Genomic DNA, 20,714 nt, shown 5'->3' with positions numbered 1-20,714 from the left:
AAATTCTTTTTCCCCGCTGAATAATATTTCTATGATACACATACATAAGACATGATGGTTAGTGGATTACAGTCAGTTATGTAAGATTCAAGTATAGGACCTATGATCACTGGTATTTTTATTAACTCCATAAACATTGGTGTGAATTGCTGGTTGTATTTTTTGTTTTAGTTCTTTCCTGAACACTAGTAGTGTGGTCATCACTAAGTTGCAAGATGGGCATAGAAATATTTTGCAAGAATTAGAAGTTAAGGATTGTTTAATATCTGACTAGACAGGACGAATTTTTTATATACTAATGTCCAATTTGTGAATAGGCTATGACAATCATCAGCTACTGTCTATCATCCTAATCTGTTTCTGATCTTTAGATGAGTCTCCTATATATTTACATTGTCTAACTGTCATCACAATGTTGTGGTTTTCTTTTCTGTGCAAATTTAAAGTTTTTTTCATTGCACTTGCCTTGGGAACTGCAGTCTTTTGACAGGGATTTCGAGAAGCACCAGAATTTGAAAGTGGAATGCAGTGGGAGCTGTGCCTTTAACCGTTATTTAAATACTGTCCAGAATTCTTAATTCTTTTCTTCCCTGAATTATAGCTTTTCAGAGAGCCTCTGATATCAGTAAAACACTGCTTTCCAGGAAAAAAATTAAATAAATTGGGACCTGAACCTTGTCATTCCTTCATCACTCTTAGTTCAAAAAGTGGACCCACTAAAAAAAAAAAATCATTTCTATTTCTCATATAAATTCAAACTTTACTATTTTGTTAGTCAGTGAAATAAAGCTGAATTCTGCATTTCTTACAGTGGGAAGTCTTCCAACTCAGAGGAAAAAAAACCCGATAACCTTTACTGCAATTTCTTTTTACATCTTTTCAATTCTTTTTGCTCTTAACAGAACCCCACATTGATTTTATTCTTTTTACCTCCCTTTCTTTGATAATGAGAGTCCTTAGAAAGTCTTCAGCTTTGTTTTAAGCAGTGTATGGTAAAGCTTCACTTAAAAAAATTCTTACTTTCCTGTTCCTTTCTTCTTAGCATCTCTATTGTCTATATATTCGGGTTCAAAGACTGTTGTCTTTCATTTGGGATTTGTAAACTCTCTGTGTGTAGTAAACATCTCATTTTTAAGCTCTACATGTCATTACTTATATTTTATCCAGGGGTCTCTTGTGCATATTTCTTTCCTTCTTGCTTTTTCTTTTTTCTTTTTTTTTAATGGAGGTACATACATATTTTTCTATGTATTAGTTAACTATCAAACAACGTATACCTAATCTTTTTGAACAGACTACATGATGCTGCTTAATTCACTTTGAGGTTGCATATTAAAAAATTACCTAAATGCAGATTTTAAAAGCCATTTAGAACTTGCTTTCATTGAATTTAACAGGCTAGGGAGAAAAATGATATGTGATCTCATGTAATTTCATCATCTGTGTTTTCAATTATGAAAATAATTCAAGAACAGATACACAAAGGCATTTGCTAAGTTTTAAATGCTTAACTTTATAGCCTGATAGTCTTCTGCTAAGGCTTGGGGGTTCTTCAGTGTGGGTGTGGTTTTGTTTGGTTTTTTTAAAGAGAAACCAGGTTAAAAAAAAAGATAAAAATCCATTCTGAGACATTGACTTGTAGTTCACTTAGATACCCACTTAGAACCGTGTAACCATTAGACCAACGACAAGGATTTCTGTCATTTTGTATGAGTAAATAATTACAATTTTAGGTTTCCTTTGCTGTGGGATATTTGTCAAGTAGATTCAAAAATATTTCTCAAGTCAGTGCACTGAAAGGTCCAGTAATGGATGCTGGGCTACTTCAGGTTGTTGCGTTGGATGGTAAAGATGTGTCTATAAGATCTTCTTACCCAAGTCAGTCTTTCTTTCCTTTTTTTTTTTCCTTCTACTTTTTCTCTTTTTAATTGCTGTCTTTCCCACACCTGTGTTCTGTAATCCTTTCTTTTATTATGAATGGTTCTTATTTCTGCTTCTCCAAATTCTTATTTCAGCATAAGCTTCCTCTCCCATACACTCTTAGGCTTTTTTCACACATATGCCATGAAGTCTTGTGTTTATTTCCAAACATACTGGTCTGATTACCTTTTTCCTCTCATGCTCTGTTTCTTTTGTATCCAGATTATTCCTGACAGTATTCCTCAGATTCACCATCTCCTAGTTTAGACCTCCTCCAAATTTGGCCTGGTTTAATGTACTGTTTAGGCAGATTTTGAGTCCAGACTCTTAATGTACTTACTCTTTGTGTTCTTCCTTAGCATCACCTGTATTTTTACTACTTTTAATTATGTAAGTTCTGAGACTTAGGGACCATCTAGTGCCCCATAATTCATCATCTTTATTCTTACTCTGTTCCCCTTTGCCAATTCACAACTTTCTTCTTCCCTCTATTTTTCTCTCTGCTCTGTGTCAGTCTATCTGTCAAGTCATTCTAGTCTCTTGTGCCAACTGTGCCAGGGTATTGTTTGCCAAGTTAGCTTTAGTTTCTTCTACCTTGATTCCAAGTCAGTCTCATCTCACTTCTGAATTTTAGTTCCAACCCTCTGCCTCTTCTCTCAGTCTCCTTCCTATAGGAGCTTTGATTTTGATTTTCTCCATGGTTCCTGTAGCTATGCTCCATCTGCCACAGACAGCATGGAACAAGCAGACTTTTAAGTTCCCTGACTTAACATGATCTTCAACCTTTTCTTTAGGCAGTCTTGCTTAGCTCTGTATAGTGTCATGGTAAAGCATGTTTCCATACTGACTGATATTTTAGTGAATATAGCCCAAAAAATCAAGAACTCCTTCTCTGATCATGGAAAACCTTCAATTTGTATATAGTTGATCCAAATTTGGACATATCCTAAAAGGAAGGCTCTGTTACTTGGCAGATTTCAAGTCCTGCAGGAGCAACATAAATATTTTGTGTATTTTCTTAGAAGTGACCAACGGTTCAGAAACTTCAGCCAAAGGCATATACTCAGTATGTAAAATTTCATCCTAAATGGTCAAAATTGGGGAAATAGATAAGGAGCTGAAACACAAAACAAATTCTGAGCTTTAATAACCAGCGGTGCTGAAAGTCCTGTTTGTAGTTAAAAAAACATTGTATTTTACAGGAATGAATTTGGAGCACTATGGTTATTATGTTTACTTTAAGTGTGTGGAATGGAAATTAATAAATGTTTATAAATTAATCTTGTAAATGCTTATCTCTCTGAACTCCTTCATGTGACTCAGTCACATTTTAGAGTTCAGATTATTCAAGTATGTAATTGTCAGCAGGATCTAGTTAGAACAGTATCAATGTTTGATAAACAAAGAAATTTAAGTTCATGGTTTCTACTAGATTTTAAAACTAGTCTCTAGTCCTACCAATGTGAAGTCAAGAAGATTTATAGACAAAATTCCTCATTTACTTACAAAAAAAAAATTAATTATGAGTATATTCTGTCTTCAAATCTCCATACAGCAAGAAGATGTATCTTTACATATCATGTGGGATTTCATATAAGTTCCTCCTGAGGCTTTTCAATGCTATTTAAATATAATTTTGAATTTAAAAAAATATAAAATTGCAACACAATCAATTTTTTATGTAAACAGTGCAACTAAAAAACAAATTTGATCCAACTTCAGTATAGGCATAGGTAACATTATTAAAAAGTAACTTTTCTGATATTGTAGCATTTACCTTTTTCACAGACCTACTGAACCCACCTTCTTTTCAGAGCTTAAATTGATGTAAATGCTTTGCTGCTGAGGATTCGTTCTGGTCACTTTCATTAAAATGTTGAAGTTTTTTCTCCATGCCTTCTTATGCTGTATTTGCTTTTAAGTAATACAATATGGTAAAGACTTTGAAATAAATTATATCTCCAGACACACAATGTTAGGTGGATCGATAAATACCCTATGACGTCTACTATGCATCATAAAATTTCTATCATAACCTGTTTAACAAAGCTTTTCTTCTTGGACACCAAGAATTTGATTCAAAGCATTTTACATATTGCATTACTTATCTAAACAGAGGATATGTAAGCCTTAACATTTGTTAAAAGACCCAGGCTTTAACAAAAAAAAGACCAGAACAAATCAATAGCAGAAAACAGATTAAACAACCAAAAAGTGACTGCTTAGAAATAGAAGCATGTGAAGTTACCCCAAGACAAGCTTTCAGCACATACTCAAAAGAAATGGTTATTTGATATATACAGGCACCTGAAAGTCTTTCAGACCATTCTGGAACTTCATATAGTAAATTGCTACAAGTAAGAGAATGTACAGCCTACTACAGCCTGTCTTCCAAAGACTGCTTTGGGACACGAGAAATCAAATTGCTTTTTTGGCTAAGATTTGTTCCCACATCAGTTGGTATTAGAATGACCATGTATTGTGTTAAATTATACTTAATACACTTGCCAAGTTCTATTTAATTCTAGTACAAGTAATGGTAATAATAATAATAGTTATTGTTGTTGTCAAAAATATCAGTACTGTATATAGTAAACCCAATGTAACTGTTCAAATTTATGTTTAGTAAAGATACTTAACTTATATGCAATTAATATATTTAATTTATATTCAGTAAAGATAATATCATGAAGCAATGTGAATCTTTCTGTTGTTGCCCACTACAAATACATTTAAGGAACATAACATGAAAGAAAAGTATTATGATTATGGTTGCAGTTATTCATAAATCACAAATACACGTGTGCATACCTATGTGTGTATATATGCATGTTAATTAAATATATGCCTTACAGATATCCTTATATTTGTAGCAAAATATGATGGTAAATGTCACCTTTTATTTTATCAGTCAAATAATCTAATAATAGTAATTGTTTTTGGTAATATATGCTAATATGTTAACCATTCATTTGCAGGACACATTGTAGTTAAGAGGAAAATGGAGGTATTGCAAATCCAAACTCTCTGTAACAACTGTTCGTACCATTATTAATGCTGTAAGAGAAATATATGAAGTTCCTCAAAAAAAACCAAAACAACAAATATAAGTGAAACAAATATAATAAGGATTCAGCTGCCTATTAGTTTTGATATGTTTGGGGGATTTCAGTTTGGGCTTTGGTTTGGGTTTTTTTTAGAAAAACAAGACTGTATTTTTAAGGAACATTTCTAGGTTCAGTCTATTAATTCAAAGTGGCATTTTTGTCCCTTACCAGGCTCTCATCTTCTGTCATCTCCTCGATCTTGACAAAATTCTAACCATTTGGTAATGAAACTGTCTTTATTGAATATTTCTGAAACAATTGTCTGTTTGAAAACTGTAGAATCAGAAAACCTGTTGTAAATACAGGTATTGACAAAAACTCCAGAGGTTTTTTTTAATTGACGTGCAATTATTTTTACTTCTTGCAAGATTCTACCTAGATGCTTACTTTACACTTAAGTACAAAAATGCTCATACCTAGATTTTACCTGGAATAGCAAAAGACAAGAAGTAAAAGTAAGCATAATAATTTGTGGCCACATGTATGATCAATCAGGTAAATCCTATATATTTGCAATGCATTCCATTCATTATTGGATTATCATTATTGAATTAGATATTAGGAAAAAGTTTTTCACTGAAGGGGTGGTCAAGCATTAGAACAGGCTGACCAGGGAAGTGGCAGAATCACTGTTTCTGGAAATGTTCAAAAAACATGTAGATGTGGTACTCAGAGACACGGTTTAGTGCTGGACTTGGCAGTGCTGGGTTAGTGGTTGGACTTGATGATCTTAGAGGTCCTTTACAACCTTTATTATTCTATGATTCTATTCCTGTGTTTTCATTTTTCTTTCTGTTTGGTCTTGCATTAACTAGGAGAAAGAACTGGATATTTGACTAATACCTTCATTGTAAATGAGGTTTCCTTGCTTCATGACACAATTTTTCAATCATAAATAACACTTAAGACAGAAGCAGTCTGTGAGTATAGTGTCTAAGAAATAGTTATGATAGGAATAGGAGTAAGAAAACTGCACTATGCTGGTATGAGTCATATCTGTGCTTGAGAATTCTTCTTCAGGGAATAGACTGTTGGATTTCCATGCCAGCTCTGTCTTTCATCACTCCAGTTAGACCAATAACTGGAACAGCAGCATTGACAATAATACCCATCTCTTAGTACTGTTTAGTAGATATCAAAAGTGCTTTATCAGAAGTGCAAGCGTAATTAGGTCAGTTTCAAGGATGGAAAGAGAGACATACAAAGGGAACGATTTACAGTGATTTATAACAAACCTGTCTTGTAGATACTTCATTTTGAATTAGTTGATCACTCTCTACAATGGTTTTATTTTCTTTGGCTGAAAGTGCTGAGATCTGTCTGAAGGATGGAAAGAAAGAGTAGTCTATGCTTTAAATCGGTTTGTCTAGGTCACAAGTGTTAATAAATTTTAAAGCAGACCCTACGAAATCTAATGAGACTAGATAAAGAAAAAGAGGCCCATGACTGTCAGACTTTGGGAGAGCCTCTGATTTGTTAAACCCACGTTCAAAGGAATGGAGAGTCAACACCTTTAGAGTATCTGGGATTTTTGTGAAAATACCTTCAGGCTGATGAAGTTATCTTGCCCTATTACTGAGGGTCTGAAAATCTTGAGCAATGATTCTCACCAACATATAAAATGTTGTTTTGTCAGACAGCTTATATGCTGATTATAATTGCATATATGCAAGATTAATAATTTATTACATTTCTTGCACAAAATATTTGACTGCTCTACCCTCTAAACAATGTGTAAAGCAGTTACAATCAAAAATAAAAAAATAGCTTTGTGAACTTTTGGCTCTGAGATTTAGGCAAGCAGAATTCATGCTATGATAGATGTGACTGTTATTCTGCCAAAATAAAAGGATATATTAGTAATTTATGAAGACTTTTCGCAAGTTTCTTGCAGCAAATTACAGCAGGTCTTTGAAACAATAATATACATTTCATACTAATGTAAGAACAATATATCCCTTCCAATTGCATGTACTTATGAGTTGAAAGCCAGAAAACTTGCATATAGATTTCTGAAATCCATCCTAAAAATGATATTTAGCAGTACATAGAGGTTCATAAACAAGTGAGGTTGTTAATACAGAAATAATCCAGATCAGGCAATTAGGATGAGTTTGATTGACTGTCTTACTACATTGACTCTTTTACTTCTAGACTAGTTTTCGAATTCATTATTGATAGGCTTCTTTTAGCATTGTATTTATTCTGCTTTAAAAATAATGTAATAAAAAACATTTTTTGTCAAAATATAGAAAGAAAAAGCTGGTGTGTCTAGTTTACCTTTATTATTGATACAATCTTGAAGATAAGTGCATAGGAAAAGTAGTCACAAGCATAAGTTAGCCCCAAACTTCTTTTCCACTTTAAACATGCAATAGCAATTTCCTTTCTTTTTATTATTATTTTAACAAAGAACATATTCCAATCTTAATTCTTTTTGTTGTTTAACAATGTTTTCAATTTCAGAAAATATTTCTTTAAATTAAAGAAAGCATGCAATTTTAAAAATATTATTACCATGTTAGATTTATTTTAAAGTTTCACTAATTATGCACTTAATTTACTAATTTGAGGGTTTCAGCCTTCAGTGAATATGTTATAGTTCCCAGGCAAAATAATTAATGAAAAGTTTACTACTTGATTAAATAATATTTTTTTTGCTCTTTAACAAAAGAGCACTGCACTGGAGAGATCTACTACCATTTGAGGTGTTAAATAATCCAAAGGCAGAGAATCTGGGAATTCTGTAGAGGCAAGACATCAGTACTTTAAACCTTTAGGAGGTACACCTCGAGTAAATTATATATTTTAAGAAAAAAGCAATTGACTACATTTGTAGAGCCATAAGAAAATGAATGGAGATAATGTTAATAATACTTGAAAGCTCTTGATTGCCAAAAGAGAGAACTGTTTAGTAAGATGCATTTGCCATAATTTAAGAATTCACAAGAAAGGGAACTCTAGGCTGGGAAAAGCTCCTGACATTTAGATCTATCAGGCTACAGAAAATCATCCATGAGAAAACAAAAAAACTCTTACTCTTTGAAATTTATAGCTATGTTGTATGTATTAGTACATAGAATGATATTCAGTCATATTTAAACTTTGTTCTAATTTTTTGGGACAATGTATTGTGAGAAATTTATTTTGCTATTGAGAAGTACTAAAAAGTTAAACAATCAAAAATACTTACTAAAAATATATAGTTATTAATATTTTCCTTTGGTAAGTGGCAAAAAGATATTAATAAAATTTGTATTTGATGAGTTATCATTAATTATATATATATATATATACATATATATATAAACAGCTGAACTGCTGTACTGTGAATATCGCATCATTCTCTTGCAAAGTTTGGGTTCTGTTCCACAGATGCCAAAGAAAGATATTTCTGGGCATAAAGTGTTCATTTATGCTAAACAAATATCATATCTTTAGTCAAGCCTACTGGTTATTTTATTTACATAATTGTTTTAAGTATTTTGTAGAAACTATTGTCTAAATTACTCAAGCATCTGTATGCGTGACAGTGAAAGTGATTGTTTCACGTATTTCTGTGTTTTCTTAAACTTGCCGTGGCACCATCCAGCATCTAAGTTTAAGTATACCTGGACTTTGAACAAAAGAAATCTCTCTTTTATTCAGTTTAATATAGTAAAACAATAACTGTTAATTAGATATATCTAATTGAACTAGTTCTCCATCTACTTGAAGTATGAGTTTCTGTGTGAAAAGCATTGAGTATCTCTGTAAGTGTTTAAGTGCAAAAAGGACAGACAATTGCACTTTTAAAAATATAATAATTTTGTGTAGTAATTTTAGTACACAAGGGAGTTTATTTTTTTTTAAGTACTGCATTGTGAAAATATTTGTATTACTTTCAAAAGTGAGCAATACATGATTATGAAATTTTGTGCTGTCAAATTAAACATGACAATTTTATCGTCTTAAAAAAGAATATGATACAGTGAAATTTAGGGAGTTCTGGTTGGTTGGTTTTTAATTTCACATGTCTGTTTACTGTTTAGAAAAGAATATTTCTACTCCAGAAAAATCCTGTTTGGGTCCATCTCGTAAAGAACGGATATCATTTCGAGACCATCCAGTGCAGCTCAGCGGAGGATGGGGAGCAGGCAAAAAAAGGCAAAAGCTTAAGAATATTAGCTGAATATTTGAGATAATTTAACTAGTTGATTAATCAAATATGGAGAGCATATGGAGACCTGTTTCTTTTTAAGCCAGTGAATATCAATTGTTGAATTTTCGTTTATAACCAATAAACCAGTTTCAGTTAACTACATTTGACTTATTTTATTATCCATGGTTACAGTGGTTTGGGTTTTGTGTTTTTGGTCGAAGTATTTTATACCTGTCAGTAAGTTATCATAGTTTGTGTTTTCAATTGCTTATGTGTTCTTGTGGTGTAGAATGCAGAACTGATTAACTCTACAAGGTTTGTTGTACAGTGACTAAGTTTAGGCTTACTTATAAGAACTGGATGAGAAGTCCAAATGTAATAAGGGTTCATGTGATGTATGTCACATATTGAAACACTGAATTCTCATTTTCTCACTAAATAAAATACATGCTTGCAAACTGTATTGTGAGATATAACAGCCATCAATGCTATTCTTAGAGAAGTCTATTTAGAATATTTTACTGAAGCAGCAAAAATTCGCAGCAACCTACAAATGGTGAGAATGCACTTTTTTTAGGAATATGAGAAGTCCTCTAGATTTTTCATCATAAATTATTGTCATAATACGATAAAGCAACCTGTTGTAGTTTTATACTTTCAAATACTTCTAACGGTTTCCTAGAGGATTAAAGAAAAAAAATAATATAAAAGGTTCCCATTTTGTTCTGGGGTAATGATAAATTAGACCTACATGACACTGTTAATGCAACTTAATTTGTTCATGTAGCCAGGCTCTTCAGACTGATGTGTAAACATTTTGTGGTGCAAGGAGATCTAGAGAAAAAGAAGAGAAATAGTATTTCAACTATCACGGGTATCTAACTCATTACTTCTAGTGAATGCTTTATTCATCAATATACAGGACAGATTTCAAAGCCTAACATTATTTTAGTGTTTTCCACTTTAAGGGGAGAAGTTGCTAATTGAATCTAGGGAAGGCTGTCTTTGGTATTTACTTGTCTGTTTTTGTCCAATATTGTGAGCCTCAACTCCCTACAGATAGAGAAAGAGGTGGGGAAGCAATGGGGCTTGAAAATTTAGTAAGAAAAGAACATAAACTCTTATGTTGTGGCAGTTTTTAAAATGTACTTACATTACTTGTGACATTATTTTGTGAGGTGTTTTTTATGCTAACATACACATTTGTATGGTTTAAAAGCAGTTATCTCCAATTTTGTGAATACTCACATTAATTTTCAGATAAAAAGATGGCTGACGTCATGGAAAACCTCCAGTAAATAACCTTGCTTGTTTGAGTCAGTGTCCTGTTTTTATTATCATTTTACATTTGAAAAGTCAGTGCAGCCTACTTGAGAAAAGATGTCTTTGCCTTTCTGGGGAATTATGGTCAGTGAAGATTGCTTGACCTACCTGACTGTAGAAATGCTGCAGTTGTCAGCAGGATATAAAATATCACTAGGTGCTTATGCTATCTAGTTGGTTTCCCAATGTATGTAGTTAGTGTTAAACTAGATTTCAGAATCTGCAGTATAAATACTATTAAATGTCACCCCCAAAGACTGGAGCTTTTATGATTTCAATTTTAACATCAGATTTGTAAGTTTTATAGGAAAACAATTGTTATTTCAAAATGTCTGCCGCTACATGTGGCAGTGTGTGTAACCACTGTTACAGGTGTTAACTGGAGATCCAAATACAAAATCAAGCAGTTCAAAATTTGACATTTCTTGCAAATTATCCCCTCTATTCGTCTAGAGTAGCCATAATATACTGCACATCACTAGAGCTGTAAATAAGATACTTCAGATTTTGTGTACCTTTCTATATCATCTATATCATCTATATCATCTATATCTCTATCTAGCTGTATATCTAAAAACTACCTTCTGTATAAAAGTTATCAGACCTGGTGTCTTTTGTTTTCCAAGTGTTTCTGAATAAGAAATACGGTCCAGCCTAGATAAAATGTTTTGGCAGCATTTTTAAAAGCATTCTATTTTGCAAAGGTAAAAGGTAGCTTTTTAGCATACAATTTACTAAATTACAAATCAGAATGGCAATATTCACTGACAGGCCTTTTTGGATTTATAATATGCTTAGTCTGCTATTCCATGAGTTGATATTGTTATGCATAGGTTAAGTAATATACTGAACACAAATGAAATTATAAAGTATGTCAAAACAAGTTGCTGTTTTCATTACATAACATTACAATGTGTAATAGTATGACATCTTATTATTGTATCCAACACATTTTTCTCAGAATTGCAGTGCTGAAAATACAGTGTGTCTGATCAAATACAGAAAAACATGCAAGGTGCAACTTCTGTTCAAGCTAGCAGAGACATTTATTGCATTCAGGAATAAGGCGAAGCAACCATCATGCCTTGCTGTTCATAGTCATCTTACGATATGTAAGCTCAGAGGTAACACAAATGATACACATGGTGGATATTTATGGCATGAATTTTTCAAGCCCTACTCTGCAAGCAGTTTCATGATTTTTTTGTGTCTTTTGGGGGTTTTCTTTTCCTTCTTTCTTCTACATTTTCTTTTTGTTCTTCTTTTCTTTCATCTACCCCCTGATGCAGCAATTCCCATTTAGGACAAGAACATATTCTTAAAAGTAAATTTCTCCGGCAGTCTGCTCTGATGTTGGAGTGTCTGAGTCACAGTGACAGTCCATCAAAGCCTGCACCACAGGTCCCCAAAACTCTGTTTCTGGATGGTGCTCCAGACTTCTTTGTGGCTTACTAGCTTCATCTCCTCGACCCTTTTTTCTGTTCCCTGTAGATCTTTTAGGAGGGACATCATATGAATAAGCTCTTTTAAAAAATCTTCCTTGGATGTATGAAGCTTGAGACTCAGAAATGTGGAATTCATTAGAATTCATTAGAATTCATAGAATTCATAGAATTCACTAGAATTCATTAGAAATTAAGAAGAAAGCGACTAAGGTGCATTTATGCATTGAACCGTTGATGGATGTCATTCCCCAAATTGGAAAGCTTTCTGGGAGCTCTCCTGAAGGGACCCCTGATGTGTCTTTTCCCGTGCAATTTACCTGAAGGTATGCACAGTAGTTCTTTAAATCCTCTGTTGTTTGAATGGGGACATTAGGAAAAACACCTGCAGCAACAAAAAGCTCCCCAAAATGCATATTCTCAATGATAACCAAGTGCTAATGGCACTCGGATCACCCACACCTGAATCACAAAACACGGGCATATTTTCCTACTTAAATATTCAGACAGGGTAACCATGCTGACTCAAAAGATTGTTGCTTGTTTAATCAGGTATGTAAATAGCCAATGTATAGCATAGACACTGCTTTGGTGCAGGCTGAGTTGGTGTCACATTTTGACTGAGTAAATCATTATAATTAATTATTAATAATCCTATTATTCAAACATGCATTCTTTAAAGGTGTGTCCACTGTACATTTTTCAAAAACATTCCACAAGTGGAATCCAAATCTAGCCTCTGACACATGGCTGCAAAACTGATGCTTGGTCTTCCATTACAACTGTTAAAAGCACTATGAGGAATATATTGGATTAATATCCTTTTGATTTTAATTTCAAATTATCGTGATAATAACAATGTGTATTTATGAAGGTACAGTCTTTCCTTGATACACACTGAAATAATAAGCAATCTTTATTTTCTTTAGTGAAAAAACCCCACATGAAAAGTAGTATTACCACATGACCCCCAAAAGACAGGAATAGAACTAAAAATATATTATGAAAGATTGAGTAGCCTGATATAACATCTGAGTTTCAAGCAGTTTGTTCTTAACTTCCCTAGTTGGGGAAAAAAAAACCAACAACCAACAAAACAAAAAACCCCAGCAAGCTAAGTTGTTTTATGTTTTGTTTATTTCTTTTTACAGTCATAAGTGAAAAATGAACTATTTTTATAGGAGTTTGGAAAAGCATAAGAGCCTTGAATATTAGTCTGTCACTGCAGGAGTTTCTAGAGCCTGTGTGAGGAATGTATAACTATACATTCATATATACTTTCATATATTCTTTCGTATAAATGGGATGTCAACTGGTCATGGATGTAGCTGTGGATAAGTAGGAATGGGACAGTTCTTGCTTCTCATACAAAGTCTTACAAATATGCCTAGAGTAGGGAAGGAGATTGGTATGGCCTGCAAGTAACAAGTAGACTAAAGTAGCTGTTGCATCTTGTGGAGAACTGCTTTCCTGGTTTCCAAGGTCAATGATAGACAGAAAAATGCCCTTGGCTACATCCGGAAGGCACTCTTTTGAGCCCCAAGTTGTGCTGAGGGTTTGTTAGCAGTAAAATCCTCATTAGAGTTCATGAAGTTTCATGATGTCAAATAATCAGGGACTGGGTTTTCAAAAGATTTTTAGTAGAAATACTGTGTAACAGCCCCAGACTGACCATCCTTTCAAGGACTGGAAGTTGAAGTGAATGACATTGTGAACTACGCTGTTATTTACAGAGTATTTTGACAATTGGATTGTTCTTTATGAGCACAGACGGACTGCCTCAATTTTTTTGGTGAGAGATGCTGACACGACTAGTTAGCACATATGATCTCTATCCACCAAGGTCTAGCATTTGTTCCTCTCATGGTCTTCATTCAAATGCTAGATAGGTTTATTTGGAGTTAGTAACCTTTTCTTAGTTGGTTGATTGCTATTTATATAATGCTTTTTTTTTCTTGTTACATAAAGCATTACATAAGCCAAATACACAGGTAGATGTAAAATTACTTCTGACTGAAATGCAATTGATAGCTTTTTAACAATAGAGCAGGTAAGAGCGTTTTATGTTATGCCAGTTCCACTAAGTTAAGAAGTGATTAAAAACATGTTTACTAATAGCTAAAGGTCGGGTTTTATTTATTCCCATCTTATTCATTTGTTAATTTTTTTTTATTTTTTTTTATTTTTATTTTTTTTAGCGAGGCACTACTTCAATCCTGAAGGCAAATAAGCACCACCAAGTAGCTGAGCCACAGCCAACGTGGTGTACAAATATCCTGAGACAGAAGACAGCTTTTTAGGAGAGATCACTATAACTGTTTAGTTAAATGCTAATAATGGATGGGTGCCTCTGTTTCAAGACAGCTTAATTTTCTGTGCTTGTGAGCCATGCTATGAAAAAAAGGAGCATACAAAAATAAAACGGGCTCTATGTTCCTGCAGCATTCCTGTCATGAGATGAGAGCTGCCTCGTCCAAATGGCATGTTTTCTGCTACCGTCACCGCGTAGGGGTGGTTCGAGAGGTTATTCATTGCAAGAACACAAGTTAAGCCGTGACCTTGACTCTCATTTCCCTAATACGTTGTCATTTGTGCGATTGAATACATTTTCCTTTAAACGACGATGTCCTTATTGTGAGAAAAGAAGGCGCGCTGCGGGATTAAAAAAGCACAACTAGGCGAGAAGATAATACATCATCCACGCAGTCTCTAGAAGTGGTAATTTCTGGTGGTTTTTTCTCTTCCCTCACAGTTTACTCTTAATTTACAGGTTCTCTGCTGCGGCGCGCCAAGCGGCTGCGGCCGGTGCCAGCCCGGAGCGGCACCGAGGGGCTGTGCCCGGGAAACCGGCAGAGAAACTGGCTTCCATTTCACGAGCGACAGCTTCATTCTGCAGTGCGGGTTCAGCCCCACTGAGTTCTGTGCGACTTTTGACTGAAAATAAAATAAATTACCGAAATAAAAAGAAAAGAAAGAAAAGCATCAAACAAAACAAACCCCCAAAACAAGAGCAAAGAGCTGCATTTTATGCAGCCCCTTCATGTTTATGCCTTTTTCATTGACTTTTAATTGCAGGTAATGACTCGAGAAGTTGTTGCCTTTATGTAATGTACAGCCTGGCCGTGTGCCGAGTTAAGTTCAGAGCCTCGGCCAGGGCGATGCGGGAAGGATTTATCCCTGCTCTGGGGGGATGCACTGGTTGTGGGGATAAGTGGTCCAAGGGGTGACTTGCTTTCACCTGGCCCGCGCCTCTTGCCCTGCGAGCAGGAGGCGAGATAGGGATTCATGCTTATCCAGTTTCGCGTTACCTGATTACTTGATAACATGAAACATTTTATACTTTGCCGCAGCACAAATGCAAACACAAATAAGAGATTTGCCTGCTGGGTCATGTCACCTCCTGACTTCCCTGATCACTGCCTGATACCCTCTAAAAAGAGCCAGCTTCCAAACGGGCTAGGGAGAATGTCTCCCGCGGTGGCATATGCCAGGTACGGGTTTTGTCGGGAAAAGTGAAATATTTGGAGGCAATTTGTAATATAGTGGATTAATTTTGATTGCCCAGGGTAGAAACAAAAAGAAGACTGTCTCTAACCATAGGCTGGGGACTGACTTTATTTGCCAAAATCAATATTTGTGTGGAAAGCTTAAAATATGTTGTTTTTCCAAGAGCTGAAGTTTTAAACAGGGGGAGGAGGAGGAGGACGTCCATGAATGAAATATTAGCAGCATATCGGTTAACCACTAAGTTCTTTTTTGTATTCATCGAACCGTTTCTGGTAAGAAGGGCAAGAGTCTAAAGACTCGGGGATAGATGCTCCTTAATGCAGGCTAGCATTTCAAAAGATACAGGCAGCTCTCAGCAAGTGACAAAATAAGGCTGAGACTGTACAGCGGCGGTGCTGAAAGACCGGAATAAAATTGCTCTGTGGCTTTCTACATCTCTGAATTATACATTTTTAATCGGATCTAGCACACATCGCATGGGGGTAAAAAAAAAATGCATAAAAGCAAGGATTCTTTTAAACGAGGTAGACTTGAAAACCGGCAGTCCCTGTCAAAGCAGCTCAATGCATCCGTTTGTTAGTGCCTCCCACTTGAACAGGGATCTGTTTCTTACCCCTGTCCCTTCTGTCTCACACCTTCCTTTAGCTTCGTGCTTGGAAACTAGAATATCGACCCACATTTCATACCTTAGAAGAAATCAATTAATCTGAGATGACAAGGCAGCCCCCCCTCCACTCTTCGGGCCCCTCGATACATTCAGAGCCTCGGGTCGCTACGGTAGTGTAGCCCTTATATTTTCGGTATTGTCCCATTACTAATTAAACTGCCATCAGGGAAGGCCTTGCTTTTGATTTGCTCTCTTGCAGAGATGCGCTAATGCTCAGTGCCCGACAGTCCAGAGCTTAGTTGGTTCGCGGAGGGAGAGCGAGAAGGAGTAATTTAGTTAGAATTGTTCACTTAAAACTCACAACTCCTTTCAGGGAGCGTCCCCTCCTTGGAAATAAATTCCGGGGGTGGGACTGGGGGGAGAAGACCGTTCACCCGTAACATTCTGCAAAACCCACTAGTGAGCTTTTTCACTTCTAGATTTTTCTTCTAAGGCGTCTATTTCTATGATATGAAGAACAGTGTTTGTCTTTGCCTTGCGAATATCTCTATAATTTGTAGGCAATCTCTGCGGAGTGGGAGTGGGGAGGATTTGGCTTCCGAGCTGCTGGAGCCCGACTCGGCCGGCGCCGCCAGCAGGTTTGTCCTCTGGCGAGGGCGGGAGACAACCACCTCCTCCAGGGCTGCAGTCAGAGCAAGTCTGTGCTTGTCTTCCCTAATATCCCGCGTGAAAAGTCAGATTCTACTCTTATTCGAATTACAGGTTGGGGTGGAGGGAAATCGAATATATATATCGGATCCCGGAAGTATCTTTAGGAGCAGATCTCTTCTTCTTGATGGTGCCAAACTGCGCAGGGTTTTGAGTCTCACGGCCCAACTTTCAAATCCTTTCTAAACTTGATAAAGGGCTACAATAGCAGTCCAATGAAGTATAGATTAAATTCTTGTATGATTTGTTTTTATAGCACATATGTAAGTAGGATTCATTATAATTTAAACTAGATCAAGATAAGAGATTAATGCTTTTATAGAGCATCTCTGCTGAGATTTCCTATGGGGCTAAGATTAAATCTACACATTAAAAATTATCTCGTTCCATTTCTTGTTGAAAAAAAAATATTAGATAGTTTAAGAAGAGTGACTCCATGTCAGAAGAAGAAAATTGTCGAGGTTCGTCTAGCTCTGACAACAATCGTGCTTTCCTAACGGGGTAACTTTCCTATTCATCAATTTCTTGTCTCCCCTCTGAATATGCCTTTGAGGGACATGGAATCGTGCAGATGTCACACAGGAAACCCCCCAAACAGCTGAGGTACTGTCAAAGCGCCGAACTACAGGAACCGTGAAATGATTGCTGTCGTTACGTTTGGGATGGTTTGTGGACTAAACTTGGGAACTTCTGAACCTCGAACCTGGCTGGAAAAGTGAGAAAGGCTGCAGGCTCAGGCCCACCTAATGAGACGCGACACATCGCTTTCCCTGTGCGAGGTGAACGGAGCTCGACAGATTCTTCCGCTGCCCACGCAGAATTTAAATTACCGAGTAGAAGAGTAGTCGACTTGCTCCTACACTTTCACTGATCTCTGAAACTACATATCCCAGGTATTTGGTAAAGTCATTCCAAATAGTGTCAATTAAACACTTCCTCTACAAACGGAAAATCTTAAAGCTACCCACGTACACCAGAACCGATTTGCTCAGGTGAACAAAACCTGCCTGTTAGGAAGAAAGTTCGTTAAAAGGGGACCCTTTTGCAGCCTAGCTGCAGAAATCCGGAACACAGTCTTTATTTTCAGTGATTAAAATAGTGATGCTTCACATACTTTAAAATAAATAATAGTGAAAAAAAATAATAAAAAGGAAATCCAACCGTCCCCAAAACTCAACTTCTTTCAGTGTTGATTGAGAAGGAATGCACTTCTTTTTACTGGCAGCAACAATATTTCGCATTATCCTTCTCACAAACAGGATGTCTGGAAAATTATAACTCAGCCAACCTAGATGTTGAATCTATAATTTGCAATTTGTCACATTCCACTGGGAGGGAGATATGGAGCGAGTCGTGGAGTGTCTTTTTACACCTTTTTTCGCCTCCGCAGATCAGGTCGGTTCCTAGGACCGCGTGGTGGAGACCAAAGTGCCTGAGAAACCTCTCAGGCAGTCTCTGTGGAGCCTGCATCGAACTCATGCAATAAAATCTCTGGATCTGAACGTGAAATGAGCTGCTAGGTAAAGCCTCAGCAAGGAAAACAGAGGGCTTGTGAAAATACCGAACCATTTGAGCACCTGTTTTTCGAGATAGACAGTTCTCTTTGTGTTTCAGGAACCTTCCTTTCCCCCTGCAACTATTGGGGTGCTTGATCCTATTCAAGAGAACGCATCGCTTCCTTTCTTCCCCTATAACCAACCCTCAGCGCCCCTCACTGCGGGGCCATGCCCCCCCTCTCCCCCCCCCGCCCTCCCCCGAGGGAACACCCAGCTCTCATCTTCATAGCTTCACTTTCCATTTTCCCGGATAACTGGAGCGTGCGTATGTGGAAGGTGAATAGTACCCCCAAAATTCGTTTAAGCCAGTCCAAGGTAGCACGAATTTCTTCTCATTCAATCCTTAAATACATTTGGTGTTGTAACTTTTCTGGAGGGAAGAGAAGCGTTAGTGTAAAACAGATTTAAAAGAAGCAATCTTCTTTCTGTACTGAGATCCACAGTTAAAAACCGGTATTAGAAATGGGGAGGAGACACGGGAGGGGATTCGGATTCCTGGGCATTTGGAAGGTATCGATGCCGTTCTCACTTTATTTAAACAAACGCAAGTGTGAGGAGATCCCTAGAACAGGCAGTAGCCCAGTTTGGGCTGGAAGCTGCCACGCCGAGTAGCAGCGCAGCAGCGGCTGAGGACCCAGAAGTGGACGGTGCGGGTCCGGCACCGCACTCGCACACTTCTCCTAAATTCCTGGATTTTTCGGCAGTGAGACGCTTGTAATTTATGCGGGATCCTCGTTCCTACACTTGGTCTGTTACTTCGGATCTCAGGAAGAGAAGGAATGCGAGGGCAGCGGGGGGAAGGCAGCCCGCCGTCCCCGCAGGAGAGCCCAGTGGTGCCGGGGAGCCTTCCGGGATATGCGCGGCCGGCTCGTCCCAGTGGACAGGCTTCCTCGGAGAAGCCCCTATGCACTGCAGGGGCAAGCTCCTTCACACCACCTCTGGCCACGAAATGTCTCTCCATCACACATAACACCCCTTCACAGAAGGTTTAGGAGATACTCCATCTCTGGAAACACAGCGGCACATCTGCATGCAGCTCTTAATAACCGGGCTGCCTGGCGGAGGGAGTCGGTCCCTGAAGAAAGATGCTTTTCAAAGCTGTCTCACCTCAGCACAAATTTTTTTTCCTTTGCCGCCTTCTCCCCCGGGATGTGTCCAACCCCTCTCAGATAATTTTAGCCCGCTGAAGTCAGCTTTCTGTTTTCAAGCTTTTAAGGAGAACGATTGCCATACGTGGCGCCAATTCTCCCCTAGGTTACATCTCTCCTTCCCTTTGAAGTCTGCTGGGTTGCAAAGAGGAGAATGAGAGCAGAATTTGGTCCCTGGAGCTAACAGTGATGTGGAACCACTCTGATTTTCATTTATTTATTTATTTCACGTGAAGGAGGGATGGATTTTAAGATCCGGTTATAAGTTTTGTCGCGCTCTATTACTCTGATATTGTAAGCGCACTTATATAAATGTCGGCGCTAATCTTGGCGGGGAGTGCTTTACAAAGACGGGAGGACAAGCGAGCGGAGTCTCCTCTGGGGTGAAGGTGATGCGGGAGGATCGTGTTTTCTCAGCGGAGCGGGGAGGGGGTGAAGAGCACAGAGGACGCGGCAGCCTCAGTCCCCAAACCGGTCCCCAGACGAGGTCGGCGCCTCCCGCCCCCTGCGAGTCAGCGACGCTGGGGTGGCCAGATCGTCCTGGGAAGGGGGGGAACGCTGGGGTTGAGGCTGCGGGCCAGCCCGGGGGGACTGAGCGCCGCCGCCACCGAGGCCACTCCTCGCAGTCAGCGGAACACGCGTGTCCCCATGGCGGGCACCCGCGCTCCCTCCGGCCTCGCTAGAAACAGTCCTGCTGCTGCTGGGAGCCTCTGGGTTTTTTACGGTCACAGGAGATTCTCCTTGTCCTCGGCTATCCTGGAGTTTAATAGCTGTCTTTAAAGAGGGATATTTATTGGGATAAAAGTGGATTGCAAGCTGCAACAACGTTGCATGTGTCTTTCATTTAAAAGACATCGAGAGCTCCTTTCCCCCCCCCCCCCCGTCTTTTTTTTTTTTTCCTCCCCCAAGGCATTTAGTGCTTTTAAGGCACAGTTATAAACACGCTGCCGAAGTGCCAGCACAAGGAGATGCGGGGGCAGGGAGAGAATTTATTTCTTCGGGTACGGAGCAGGCGTTTCTCCAAAAGGTTCACGGAGGAAACCTCGTTTTCAAGACAAATCCGGGGACGGGAACTGTCCCTGGAGCGGCTCCCGGGGCCGTGTCCAGCCCCTCTCCCGGGCAGGCAGCGAGCTGGCCCCCCGCCGCACCTGGCCGCGCACCGCGGGCACCGCTCGCCTCCCTCGTCCCTTCACTTTTCCGTCTCCCGGAGGCTTACGGGAACCGCTTCCATCTCTCCCTCTCCACAGGAGGGTAA

General features: G+C 37.9%; 1 protein-coding gene across 6 annotated transcripts in view; it reads left to right on the top strand.

The window, feature by feature from the left end:
• The window catches only part of LRRIQ1 (leucine rich repeats and IQ motif containing 1), a 110,874-nt gene extending 95,880 nt beyond the window's left edge, over positions 1 to 14,994 (top strand). For 3 of the 6 annotated variants that reach the window (XM_051770025.1, XM_051770027.1, XM_051770024.1), the window contains one exon: positions 14,704 to 14,993. In XM_051770025.1, the coding sequence (XP_051625985.1) occupies positions 14,704 to 14,849 (146 nt within the window). In that variant the 3' untranslated portion in view covers positions 14,850 to 14,993. Of the gene's footprint in view, positions 1 to 5,198; positions 5,249 to 9,058; positions 10,458 to 14,703 lie in introns of those variants that run through there. The other 3 variants (XM_051770030.1, XM_051770028.1, XM_051770026.1) reach the window with 3 other exon arrangements.
• The last annotated feature ends 5,720 nt before the right edge of the window (positions 14,995 to 20,714 follow it).

Source organism: Manacus candei, unplaced genomic scaffold, assembly GCF_025592945.1.
Source record: "Manacus candei isolate 608988 ecotype Guabito, Panama unplaced genomic scaffold, ASM2559294v1 h1tg000114l, whole genome shotgun sequence".
In the NCBI taxonomy this organism is placed as follows: Eukaryota; Metazoa; Chordata; class Aves; order Passeriformes; family Pipridae; genus Manacus; species Manacus candei.
The sequence above is the reverse complement of the archived record's forward strand: the minus strand, read 5'-3'. Positions and strand labels throughout refer to the sequence as shown.